This window comes from Octodon degus, unplaced genomic scaffold (assembly GCF_000260255.1).
Source record: "Octodon degus isolate 3935 unplaced genomic scaffold, OctDeg1.0 scaffold00037, whole genome shotgun sequence".
NCBI classification, from domain to species: Eukaryota; Metazoa; Chordata; class Mammalia; order Rodentia; family Octodontidae; genus Octodon; species Octodon degus.
Genome location: NW_004524613.1, coordinates 6,379,253 through 6,392,370, shown reverse-complemented (window position 1 = coordinate 6,392,370; position 13,118 = coordinate 6,379,253). Strand labels below are relative to the sequence as shown.

Sequence of the window (13,118 nt, the reverse complement as noted above, 5' to 3'; positions counted from 1 at the left end):
TTTTTTTTTTTTTTTTTTAACCAGGCATTGAACTCAGGCCCTTGGGCTTGCCAGGCAAGTGCTTATTCTACTGAGCTATCTCGAGCTATCTCCCCGACCCCTAGGGTTATGTATTTAAGACAGGCTCTCACTATGTAGTTTAGGCTGGCCTTGAGCATCTCAGCTTCCTAACTACTGAGATTATGGGTGTACATTGCCATGCCTTTTTTTTTTTTTTTTTTTTTTGTACTGGAGATCGAGCTGAGGACCTTGCACTCTCCAGACAAGCACTTATACCAGTGGAGCTACCTCTGTTCTACCCCCCCCCTTTTTCTTTTTGTGGTAGGATTGGATAAAGCTCATGCACATGCTAAGCAAGCACTTACCACGGAAATGCATTTCCACACCCCAGTCTGGGCAATTTAGCAACTTAGTGAGAACATGTCTCCAAACACCACTACGTATATTCACTATGCAGTTCAGGCTGGCTTGGAACTCGTGGTGGAGCCCAGGCTGGCCTCAAAATTTGTAGTGATCCTCCTGCCTCAGCCTGCTAAATGCTGAAATTACAGGCATGAGACACTATGCCTGGCCAGACTTTTGTCTTTTTTTTTTTTTTAATGTATTTGGTACAGGGTCTTACTATGCAATTTGGGCTCATGATGATCCCCGTTTTCAGCTTCCTTAGTTCTGGGATTACAGGCGTGCACCACCATACCAGGTCTTAGGGGTCGGCTCAGTGTACCCTGGGGCTGGGCTTGGGCTGGAGCCCATGCAGAATATAGTGCTGGGGATCAGACCCTGGTCCCTGAGTTTGCCTAAGCAGGTGCTTAGTCTGCTGAACTATCTCACCAGCCCAATAATTTTTAATGCTACTACAATTTTTTTTTCTTTTCTTTCTTTTTTGCAGAACTGGGGATTGAACTCAGGCCCTTGTACTTGCCAGGCAAGTGCTTATTCTACTGAGCCATCTCCCTGGCCCCTACAATTTTTTTCAGTGCGGAGAATTAACCTCAGGGCCTCATGAGGTCCATGAAAAAGGATATGGAGGGAAGGGAAAATTGGCAGAAAGATAAATTTACTTGTCGAAAATCACAGTGTTGGAGCAGTTATACCAAGGTCTTTTTTTTTTTTGAAACAGGGTTTCAAGTATGTGGTTTAGGCTGGCCTTGAACTCACTTTGTTGCCCAGGCTGGACTTGAACTCGCAGCAGTAGTCCTGCATCAGCCTCCCAAATGCTGGGATTCAGGTGTGTGGCACCACACCTGGCTCCACCTCTCATTTCTGATCCTTTTTATGCTCCATCAAACTGCTGACAAATTTAACACTTTTGTTAGAAGATAGTTTTTTTTTTCAGACATTTTTATCCGGAAGGAAAACACCCCAATAGTGAATGACCTTTCTGTTCCCCGTCAAAGTAATGGCCAAAAAAAAAGTGACAAATGTTTGGCTTGCCATGAGTTTTGTCTTCAGGGGTTAGGAGACAAAGTTAGAGCAAAGAGGGACATTGTTGAGGAGACAATACCAAACTTGACACGAGGCCAGGCTAAATTCAGGAGGTACAAAGCTAACCTACTGCTGATGGAAGCAGAGTTCTTTTCTTTTCGCTCTACCTTTTTCTCCAGTGTTTCCAACTATTTTTAGAAGCTGGACAATCAAGGCCTCACCTAGCCCACTGACACTAAATGGCAGGGTAATACTTTTTATTCTGCCCCCGAACCCCTGACCTGCTTTTCCCTTTGTCTTCATCCACTACGGACAACCGCCATCAGTGAATGACCGTTTAATCCTACCGTCATATGGACCAGATTGCCTTATGGCGACCTTGACAACCACCTGGGTGGCAGGCCGGAAAGGGAGGGGCGGGCTATGAGAGGGAAACCTTCAGATGGCTGCGAGAAGGCGCCACGAACATAGGAAGAACGCGGAGCTCCACTCAGTTAGGAGCTAGAAGATTGACAGATAGGGCACCAACTGTCTTTGCCCTGGAAAGCTTTGGGTTCTCGCGAGATTTCGGCTCCTATGTGGAAGGAGAGTCCAATGCGCCTCTCTGAAAGGGGGATGGGAACATCTGTGGCGCAATCATTGCGCGAGATTGGGCTACTGTCGCTGGGGCAATAGCTAGATCTCGCGATATTTGGTGTTCTTCGTGCTGAAATTCAGGGTAATTTCTCGCGAGAGTCCGTGCTGTGGGCTCTGGGAGACCCCGAGTGTTTGTGTATGTGTGTTGGTGAATCTGAGTACGAGGAAGCAGCAGCCGCCATTTCAGGGAGCTTGCTGACGCTGTCGCAGGGGTGGATCCTCAGCTGCCGAAGCTTCCATCCTGCTCTTCTGCGCGGGCTCCTCTAACTCCATTGTTTCTTTTAGATTTGCTTAGGCGTATCCGCCCTGTGAGCCCTATTAATAGGGCTGGGCGGTATCGCGGCCTGGGCCTAGGTGTTAACAGTAGCGACAGCGGCAGCCGACTTTCCGAATACGAGCACTACAGGCGTCCGAAAGCCCGCACAGGTAAGGCGCCATCGCGGTACCGCGTATTGTAGTGTTTTACGAGGTTTGGTGTTAGTCCTGAGGAACACTGGTGTCGGTTTTGAGCGATATGAATGTGTGGTAGTTCCTGACAAATCGGCCCTATTTTGGTGGCCGCACCCATTTCCGGGTGGTAAGAGTCTGGTTTCTTGTGGCAGAGACCCTAGGGAGGCCTCGGCAGATTGGCGACCTGTCCCTTTGAGGCCCGCGCCGGCCGCGGCTTCCCAACATGGCGCCAGCCGAGCGATGCCTTGGCACAGAACCCCTCCCAACGAGAGGGAGTTTCCCTTTGCCCCTAAAATGGCAGCAGTGGTTTTGTGCAGAAAGAGGTGCTTTGGCTCGAGCCTCTGCGGTTATGGTTTTGTCTTCATCGTAGACTTACAATTTGGATTTTTATGTTCTCTTGTACTTAAGACAAGATACGTTTCAGATTTAAGTAGACTAATCCTACTAGATATAATACTTTAGGCCATTTGTGTCATTTTAGGGCTTTTGAAAAATTTTGGAGTTTGTTGGTTAAGACAAAGTTATAAAAGACAAAAATTGAAAATTGGAGTCGGGCGTGGTGACGCACACCTCTAACCCCAGTACTCGGGGGAGACTGAGGTAGAATAATCGCAGTTAAGTTCGAGGCCAGTCTAACCTATATAGTAAGACCTTATCTCAAAAAAAAAAAAAGGAAAAAAAAAGGTGGGGGGGGCTTAAAATACGTGTACTCACTAGATTGTCTTGTTTTTAGGTGTTTAGAGAAAATGGCAGACGATATTGATATTGAAGCAATGCTTGAGGCTCCTTACAAGAAGGTGAGAAAACATGTCGGTGAGGTTTATATATTTCTTAATTTAGCATTATTCACGAAACTACTGCTGAAATGTAAACTAACCTCCCTGGAGCCCTCTTGATTTATCTTATCAGAGATGCATTACGTGTAACTTACAAAAGTAAATATATGCTATTGATGTAATAATATTGTGCAGTAGTTTCACTTCAGCGTGATGAATAAATGCCCATCTATCTCTCTTTGTAGACTTGCCTAACGATATCTCACCTCTACTCCCATGAATTCACCTTTGATTCCAGTGTGAACTGTCAATCATAAGGTAGTAATTGAGTGACTTATCGCTGTACCGTGGTCCCCTAGGTAAAATGACTCAACTAAGAATTACCAGCTCCAGTTTGGTATAGCAAAAAGGTGAATGGTAGTGGTTTGGGAAAATAGCAGGGGTCCAAGAATAACAAAGTATAACCAGTCTATGGCAAGTAAATCTTTTAACAAGTCTTTTAAGAAGTGGGTGAGATTTAAAAATTCACACATAAATGAAAGACTGGTGATAGTAAATCTTAAAACAGGCAGGTGGCGATCTGCTTCTCAGTTAATAATCTTTAAAATTCTTGGATCCCTGAGTAGAAAAAAACCAAAAAATAGAAGAGACAGTATCACAGCTTAGTCACCTGATGACTGTTTTACTGTTCTCCATATTGTATTGCTTTTAATTAGGCCCTGCCATTGTATTTCACACTAAAAACTACAAAGGGATTATTTTGCCTGATATATAGTATGACCCATTTCAGTATCACAGTAAAAGTAAATTCACTTTTCATTCTTTTCACCAGTTGGTGGTGAAAATAGCAGTATGCATGCATTATCACTGGTGTCACAAACTGTAAACTTCGTAAGTTAGCATTTATGCTCCTATAACTGATGTGATGAAAACTTTAAACATTGCACTAAACCTTTTAAAAAATAATACATTTGTTTTGGAGTATATAGCACGGCCATGTGGTACCTTTTGGATTCATTCTGATAGTGTTTATGTAGTTTTGTAATGTATAGACTCTTGAAGAGCTACTTTCTGTTTAAATGTTAAAATTCTTGTGTCTTAGTTTATATGGATGTAATTCCATGTGAACAGGTATGGAAGTAGGAAATGTGTAGGTTGGACTGGTGGATTATTAATTGACTTTCTTGGGTTCTTGGGAGTCAACATTACTAAAGCAGTGTGAATCCCTGTTTGCTTCAGGGCGAGATGTGTGACAGAGGTGGCATCAAGCTCTTACAGTCCCAACCCTCCAACGGAAATGGGCGAAGATCTCAGGAATGACATCGGTCACAGGAAATCGATAGTGGCTGGCTGACTGCTAGCATGGCCACTTGGGGCTTAGGCAGAAATAGAGCCGTGGTACTGACAAAAGGGACCACAGCACATGGAATAAAAGTCAAAACAGGACTATATGTTTCATGGAAATTATATTTAACCACTTCAGCACTGTAAATCTGGATAACAATATATAAGCTATGTAAGAAAGTAAAATTTAATGTGTTAATGCGGACATTTTTATTTTTGTATCTTGATGACATAATTGTAAATAACAAAGTGGTTAAACACATACCATCTAAATTTTTTTATAGCCTTCCATATTAAACTTTAAAAGTAATTAGTTTTTAAATTGTTTTGTATTTTCTTATTCCTATTCCCTTTACCCTTTGACAACTTGAAATGAAATGTTACCACTTCGCCCTCATGATGTTCTTCTATCAACCCTGCTTAGGATGAGAACAAGTTGAGCAGTGCTAACGGCCATGAAGAACGTAGCAAAAAGTAAGTTTTAAAAAGGAACCTGGGGGGTAGTTATAATGAGCTTTGTGTTTGAAATTTTAAGTCGTATTCCTGTGGCTAAACCATCATACTAAGGTTTCCTACTGAAGCCTTTCTTTGTCTCTTAAGAAAATTAGTTCTTTACCTTTTGGGACAAGAAACTCCTTGAGTATGTGAAATTATGGACTTTTTCCTCCTAGGTTTCAGGAATTGGTTTCAGGGAGGTTCTGGACACCTTTCCTACCAAGTCCATCGTGATAATCTGGTTCAGAGTTCTGTGTTAAGCCAGGTGCAGTGGCACACTCTTAATCCCCCTACTTGGGAGTATGAGACAGGAAAATTACAAGTTGTTTGGAGGCTAGCCTGGGCAACATAGCCATACCATGTCTCAAGACAAATAAAATAAATTCCTATAGTAGAATTTGTGTTTTGCTTTAAATTTGTTAACCACATCACCTTAATATTTGTTCATGACATCAATAAAATTATCCCATTGAATTTGAAAGGATAGTTATATTAGAGAAGATAATAGCCATGAAAAGTATTACTGACTTAAATTACTAAAGGAATCCTTGATCCTTACTCTTGAAAAGCTGTTTCTGTAGTAATGAAACAGCATACTTAAGTCCTTAATTTGGCTTTAATTATATAAATATGGAATTTGAGTTAGATGAATGACTCATAAAAGGTACTATAAACTGATGTAGAATACAGTGCAGAATAAGTCTTTGTAAGGCCAGTTGTGGTGACACACACTGTAATCCCAGGCTGAGGCAGGAGGATCTTTGGGAGTTCGAGACCAGCCTGGGTTACAGAGAGCTCAAGGCCAGCCTGAACTGCATAGCAAGACCCTGTCTCAAGAAAGAAAGAAAAAGTCTATGTAACAGTTTAAACTGGATCTATTTTATAGGAGTGGGACCTGTCACACATTGTGGCTCTCACCTGTAATCTCAGCACTCAAGAGGCTGAGGCAGGAGGATCACAGTAAATTGGAGGCCAAACTACTGTATAGTGAGACAGTGCCTCAGAAAACAACAGAAACTTGAGATCTATTGAAGGTTTTTTTTTTTTTTTTTTAGCTCTTAAAGTTAGTGATTCTTGTCATATTACAAGTATTAAGCTGCTTTACTGGCATATGTTGGTGTTATTAAAATACTGTATCATAGGGGCCGGGGAGATCGCTCAGTGGAATAAGCGCTTCTCTGGCAAGCTCAAGGGCCTAAGTTCAATCCCCGGTTCTGCCAAAAAAATAAATAAATTAAAAAATAAAATACTGTATCATGGGCTAGGGATTTAGCTCAGTGGTACAGCACCTGCCAGGTGAGCACAAAGTCCTGAGTTTGGTTCTTTGTGCAAAAAAAAAAAAGTGCTGTATTATATTTATGGCCACATAGTAATATACAATTAAAAGTGGTAAAATAGCCTTTTTTTTGGCACTTCCTCAGCTCATAGTGCTTTATCATAACTACTTCAGTCCTTAACAGATTTGTTAGGTTGATAAAGTGTCATGGATGGTAAAATGATTGTATTTGGAGTATTTAGGCTTTGCTAAATAATATTTTCTTTATAATGCCCTTAAAATGTAGTAAAGGGCTAAAAGTGATATTTGTGGGTAATGTTATTTCTGATATGAGCTTAGATGGGAGTCATTTCTATTTCCTCACTAATTAAAAGTTGATATGACCATCATGTTGGGTTTAGTCTTGGTAGTTGATAGAGAAGTCATCAAATTACCGGAGGGTTATGTGTGGTTTCAGTCTTTTATTGAAGTAATGGATTTCTTATACTTTTATTTTTAGTTCTCTAATCAAATAACCCAGGAAGAACTGTATATAAATTGTCATGAATTATCCAGTGCATATGTCTGGCCTATAGTTAAGTAATATGTTAAGTGCCAAAAGGGTGAGGACATACACCGTTGAGGTGCAAATCTTTATCACTTTCCAGTCACCCTGCCTGTTTGTCTTTTTATCTTGCATGTAAGCTCATTAAAGCCATCAATCTACTTTATAGAGCAACAAGCTTTATAAAAGATGTTTGGAGAGGGCTGGGAAGATGGCTCAGTAGAAGAAGCGCTTCCCTGGCAAGCACAAGGGCTTGAGTTAAATCTCCGGTTCCAGGGGTGGAGGTGGGCGGGGGAATTTAGAGATTTTTAGTGTAAAGTCATTTTTGGGAGTAAATAAAAGAATAGAAAACTTAATTGGCCTTAGAATTCTCTGAGGAAAGACCCTTTCTAAACACTGGTGTAGTAATCTTTTAAAATGTACAGAATTGTAGCTGATTAAATGGTTTCCTTGTTCAGTCAGGAGTTATTCTGAAGGAACATACTCAAATTCAAACATACAGATGAAAATGCTGATATTTAGAGATAGATGAAACTAAAAGGTTCTCCCTTTGCTTGCTATTTAGGGTAAGTTGTCTTAATGAAGGGAAGCTGCCATTTTGCATTTTTTTGTCCTAAAATTTCAATGATTTTAAAAGTCTTTAAGTGTTGAGATAATTCATAAGATATTAAGAAAATTATCCAGAAAAAGTATTGACTAAATGTTTCATTTAAAAAATAGTAACCGTGATTCTCAACACATACACTTCATTATATCCCTGTAGTAAGAAGTACTGTTTAATATAACACATATAGGTTATCAGTTCTACTTTATGAAGAGCTATAACCCTGAGGTTGACAAGGCCTCCAAAGTTGCTTTAAGTACCTGAAGTACTTGAGGTTGCCCTTAAGGGAACATTTGTTGCTGTCACCTGTTTTTGCAAAGTCTAAACCACAATTTATTAGGTTAAGCTCTTTAAAGAACTACAAGGATAATGAAATGACACAGTTGAAATATTTTGGCTACTGTGGTGTGGATTATCTATAGATTTTAGAATAAATGACTTTTCTATTTTTTTTTTCTTATTTTCCAGAACACTTTGCATTTAAAATTTAGATCTTCTTACATGGAAGAGGTCAAATCCAGTTATAGCAAAACACCTTTACAGCAGAGGCCATATAACCAAAAAGTCCAAAGGCCCAGCCCAGTGAACCATTTACTTCAATGATGTTCAGTACAAAATTCCACTGCCACTAAAGATTTTGGAAAGTCCTATTTAAGTTGTAACAGGATTTGACTATTAGTATGGGTTTTGATAAACATTGTTTAATGTTTTTTGAAGCTGGGATTTATAGAATTATGTTTGTTTCTAGTGCCTTTGAATTTTTCTCTTGGCTGTTTATGCAGAAGATTGTATTCTCTGAATGTCATCCTATATCTTACCTATCTGAGGTTGCCTTCAGATGTGGGTGGGGACTGTTAACAAAAGTCCTAGAAATCCTTTAAGTTAAAGTAAAAACTCTGTCTGGTCTTTGAAGTCTTTTCTTTTGGCAGAGTAAGTAGAGGCCTGTGAGAGGTAAAGTATACTGGCTTCTTCTGATACAGGCCATTTTTAAATAGGGCAAAAATTTTTGTCCCTTTTTTGTGGTAGATAGGATTACTTTTTATCTTATTCCCTAACTTGAGTTGATGATGTTTAGCACTTGATTTTAGCCCTCTCATAAGAATTCTTTAGTGTAAAGGTTAGTGTCAGGTTTTTGAGACAATAAAGAATGTTACCTGCTGCCTATTGTGGGCATTGGTTTGACTTCTATATAAATAACGAGAGTGTAGCCTAATTTTCTGTCATGTGCTACCTAGCATATACATTTCAGACAGTCAGGTGGATTATCTTGAAATTTTAGACAAAGTTTGCCTCCTTGGAAAGCTCTACATCTCCTTGTGATTGGAGTGTGGGTTTCAAGATTCCAGAAGGTGGGTGTCTTTGCTTTTCTATTTTTAATGCACTCTAAGATGACCTGCTTACAGGTTCTCTGAGGCAGACCTCAAAAGCTCTTATGCTAACTTTGCTTTGATAAACTAAAGCCTTTAATTTTCAGATAATGATGTAGAATTGTCACAATGTTGTCTTTAAACCACTACAGATTGACATTTTAGTGGAATAAGTCTCTTTTGAAGTGTATATCACTTTTCATTGAAATAATCTGAAAAAATATCTGAAGGCACCTCTATTTTGGGTGATGACACAGGTACAGATTTTACATTTAATTATGGAACAAATGTGTCAAATACTGTGAAAAATGTAAAAATAGGAAGGTACAACTGGCTTTTTTACCATTTAGAGTTTGAGGTTTATAAAGATTTATGAAGGTCAAGTTGGTCTTTTTTTTTTTGATTGCACCCTACAGGCTTGTATAAACTGGCTTAAAATGATGTATTCCACTTTGCAGTGTGTTTATTATAACTTTAAATCAAAGGTTTTTTAGTGCTGTATACCTATATAATCCTAGCCACATGGGGGATGGGGCAGAAAGATCACAGGTTGGGCCAGCTGGGACAACTTGGCAAGACTTCTCAGTAAGGGTTGGGAGTCACACGTGTTTAAGCCTGTAGTTATAGCGCCTGGAGGCTGAGCCTTGAACATAGGGAGTTCAAGACTACATACCGAGAACCCTATCTCAAAAAATAAAAAGGCTATTGGGGATGTAGCACACTGATACTTCTGATAATTTTCCCGGCATGCCCCATTTTATTTTTTAATTTTTTTTTTTTTTTTGGAGGGGGAACCGGGGATTGAACTCAGGCCTGTGTGCTTGCCATGCAAGCGTTTATTCTGCTGAGGTATCTCCCCAGCCTCTGTGCCCAAATCTTGTAGGTTCAATGTTCAGTACTGTTTTAAAAAATTGCAGAAAGATGTATTACAATGCATTAGTTCTTAAGTGTTTAGTCATTATTTCATTATTTGGTAATTCTTCCCATGGAAACCAAACGTTGATGTCTGTATACTGCTTTGAAAGTATTTAAAAAGCATAAAATACTACAGTATTTTATCAGTGTATTTAATGAAGTTGGTCATGAACCAGTTCTGGTACCTAAATCAAGCATATACTATTGTAACTTTCATTTTACTATTATATATAACTTGTGGATTACAATAACACTTGTTGGCTTGTTAAGTTAAAATTAAACCATTTAAAACTTCAGGCTTTGAATTATACTTGACAAGTCTTTTTGTTGTTGTTGTTAAAACTGTATCTAACTTTGAAAAGAAAAAAAAAAACAAACTGTATCTGACTCAGGAGATCTTGCAGTGCCTGCTGCTTGAACCCCAGTTTCTCTCAACAATCCCTTGACTGATCATTTTAGTTATGTAAGACAAAGGAGGAGTCTTGTTACTATACCTAGGAATTGATTTTTCTAAAAATATGTATCATTATATGATAGTAAAAACAGAAAAACTTACCAAAGTATTAATAAAATTTTTACCTTAAAAGAAAGTATTTTTTAAGAATGTTTTTTAGTCAGCAAGATAATAGTTATTTTTCTTTTTCAGGAGGAAAAAAAGCAAGAGCAGAAGTCGAAGTCATGAACGAAAGAGAAGCAAAAGTAAGGAAAGAAAGCGTAGTAGAGATAGAGAAAGAAAAAAGAGCAAAAGCCGGGAACGGAAGCGAAGTAGAAGCAAAGAAAGGAGACGGAGCCGTTCAAGAAGTCGTGATCGTAGATTCCGAGGCCGCTACAGAAGTCCCTAGTATGTAACTGTAATTTGATTATAACTAGAGGATTATTTTCTGGCAATTCAGATAGCAATAGCAATTTACAGTTTGAGGGATTTGAATTATGAAATTATATTTTAGGTGTTTGGTAAAAATTAGCCAAAACCACTTCTTTGAGGAATATAGCACAGGTTAAACAAACATTGCCATTAAAGAATATTGAAGTGAATTGGACAAGTAAGACTTGTACTCAGTAAGTCATATCAACTTTTTGTTACTTAGTTAAAATATTTTAATTGCATGTCACTCCAAATTAGGCTAAAGCATTTGAATGCTTGAAAAAGCTTAAAAATGTGTGAAGTATTTTTTAAAAGTTATAAAGTTCAGGTGGATAGGATAAATTAAAAATATGTAACAGTAAAGAATAATGGCTGTATTTTCAGATGAAAAGACACTGAATTTGTTGTGTATGCTTGATAGATACCTTTTTTGGGCCCACTAGCTGTTTGTATTTAAGATTCTTTAGATCCTTCTGTTCATGAGCGTGATGACTGGGTGTTCGTGCCTTATGTATGAGGTGTGCCTCCCTAAAACCTTGTTACGACGTGGACACATTACCTATCTGATGTGAAAAAAAGAAGAAGAAGAAGAAAAAAAACAGATTCTTTAGTACTAGTAGAATACTCTTTTTTTAAAAAAAAAATTGTGTGTGTGTGTGTGTGTGTCCAACTCAGCCCACCAGGGGGCAGGCCTGGCTGGCATGTGGTGCTGGGGATTGAACCCGGTCCCTGTGCTTGCTAAGCTTGTTCTAAGTAGGTGCTTTAGCTTGTTCTAAGTAGGTGCTTTAGACCACTGAGCCATCTCACCAGCTCCAAGGCAGAGGGTTTTTTGCTTCAAATGCCTTCAGGGCATGATTGGCTGGCTTGAGTTGTGGGTATCGAACCACAGCAACCTGAGCCTGACTGCTTTGTTGAAGCAGCCACTTAAAGAACTGAGCTAAGGGGCAGGCCCCCCTAGTAGAATATTCTTGCTTGGCATGGTGGTGCACACCTTGTAATTCCAGCATGTTCGAGACTGAGGTAGGAGGACCACTGTGAGTTTCAGGCCAGCCTGCACTTCATAGAAGTCTTAGAAAAAAGCCCAACAAATCCCAAACCAGAAAGTATATACTAAACTAAAAGAGTTTTAAAGGTTTAGATCATTACAGAAATTTAGATGGGCTGGGCTGGGGAGGTGGCTCAGTGGAATAAGCACTTGGCCTGGCAAGCGCAAGGGCCTGAGTTCAGTCCCCGGTTCCACCAAAAAAAAAAAAGAAAAAGAAATTTAGATGGGTTAAATAAGTTGGAAGCATGTTTTGTTATGGCTATGGATATTGAACTATAATAAGCGCTTTGGAAAGAGAATTACCTTGTAATTTTAAAAGGTTAAAACTGAATGGGGGCTGGGGAGATAGCTCAGAATAAGCACTTGCCTGGAAAGCGCACAGGCCTGAGTTCAATCCCCAATTCCACAAAAAAAACCAAAAAAACAAAAAACAAAAAACTGAATGATGTTACTGCCTTTTAATAAGCGCAGTTAGCTGAGCATGGTAGTGCATGCTTATAATCCCAGCATTCTGGAGAGTTGAGGTAGGATTATCTCAAGTTCCAGTCAAGCCTGGGGAATTTATTGAGATCTTGCCTTCAGAAACAGGCCTGAATCAGAGTTTTCTAGTCCTTGCAAGTTACTTAGTCATCCAAGGTTTTTTTTTTTTTTTTTAAACTAACTTGCACATAAGCTAAAAATGACTAATGAATTAGAAGCAAATGTAACTAAAGCACTCAATCCTGATTTTCATGAAATGTTTGGTATTAGTTGAAAGTATTTGTTTAGTGATATGATGAGTTCTGATTCTGACCCTTTTATCTTTAAAATAAACTGCCCAAGGAGCCAGGGAGTCTGCCTGGCAAGTGCAAAGACCCAGGTTCGATCTCCAGTACTGCATGCCATGCCAGCCTTGCACCAAACTGGCCACCGAAACTGGGCATGGCTTATGTCTGTAATCCCAGCACTGGGAAGGGTGAGACAGGAGGATCACTACAAGTCCAAGCTACGTAGCAGAAACCCTGAAATTAAATTCAGAAGGATTAAACTGCTGGAGAGTGGTGGTACATGGCTGTAATTCTAATTGAGGCAGGAGGAATACTATGAGCCTGGCTATATAGTGAGTTCAAGTCCAGCCTGTACTACATAGCAAGGCTGTCTCCAAAAACCAAAAAGAAAAATCCAGTATTTTGTAGGTTTCTCTTAGCTGTTCATTTCATATACATTTATATGAAAAACTAATGGTAGAAGGTACTTTTTTTTTTTCCCCCCTGTGGAACCGGGGATTGAACTCAGGACCTTGTACTTGCCAGGCAAGCACTTATTCTACTGAGCCATCTCCCTGGCCCAGTAGAAGGTACTTTTAAAATTTTGATTTAGGGGCTGGTGAGATGGCT

General features: G+C 39.4%; 1 protein-coding gene and 1 non-coding gene across 2 annotated transcripts in view; both read left to right on the top strand.

Moving 5' to 3' along the window:
- Positions 1-2,191: 2,191 nt before the first annotated feature.
- The window catches only part of Rbm39 (RNA binding motif protein 39), a 43,970-nt gene continuing 33,043 nt past the window's right edge, over positions 2,192-13,118 (top strand). The window contains exons 1-4 of the mRNA XM_012514661.2: positions 2,192-2,487; positions 3,245-3,308; positions 5,056-5,105; positions 10,479-10,673. Of these exons, the coding sequence (XP_012370115.1) occupies positions 3,258-3,308; positions 5,056-5,105; positions 10,479-10,673 (296 nt within the window). The 5' untranslated portion in view covers positions 2,192-2,487; positions 3,245-3,257. The remainder of the gene's footprint in view (positions 2,488-3,244; positions 3,309-5,055; positions 5,106-10,478; positions 10,674-13,118) is intronic.
- Positions 11,165-11,266, top strand: LOC111816713. Its single transcript, XR_002821062.1, has one exon. It is a non-coding gene; the product is annotated as a small nucleolar RNA U13 (small nucleolar RNA).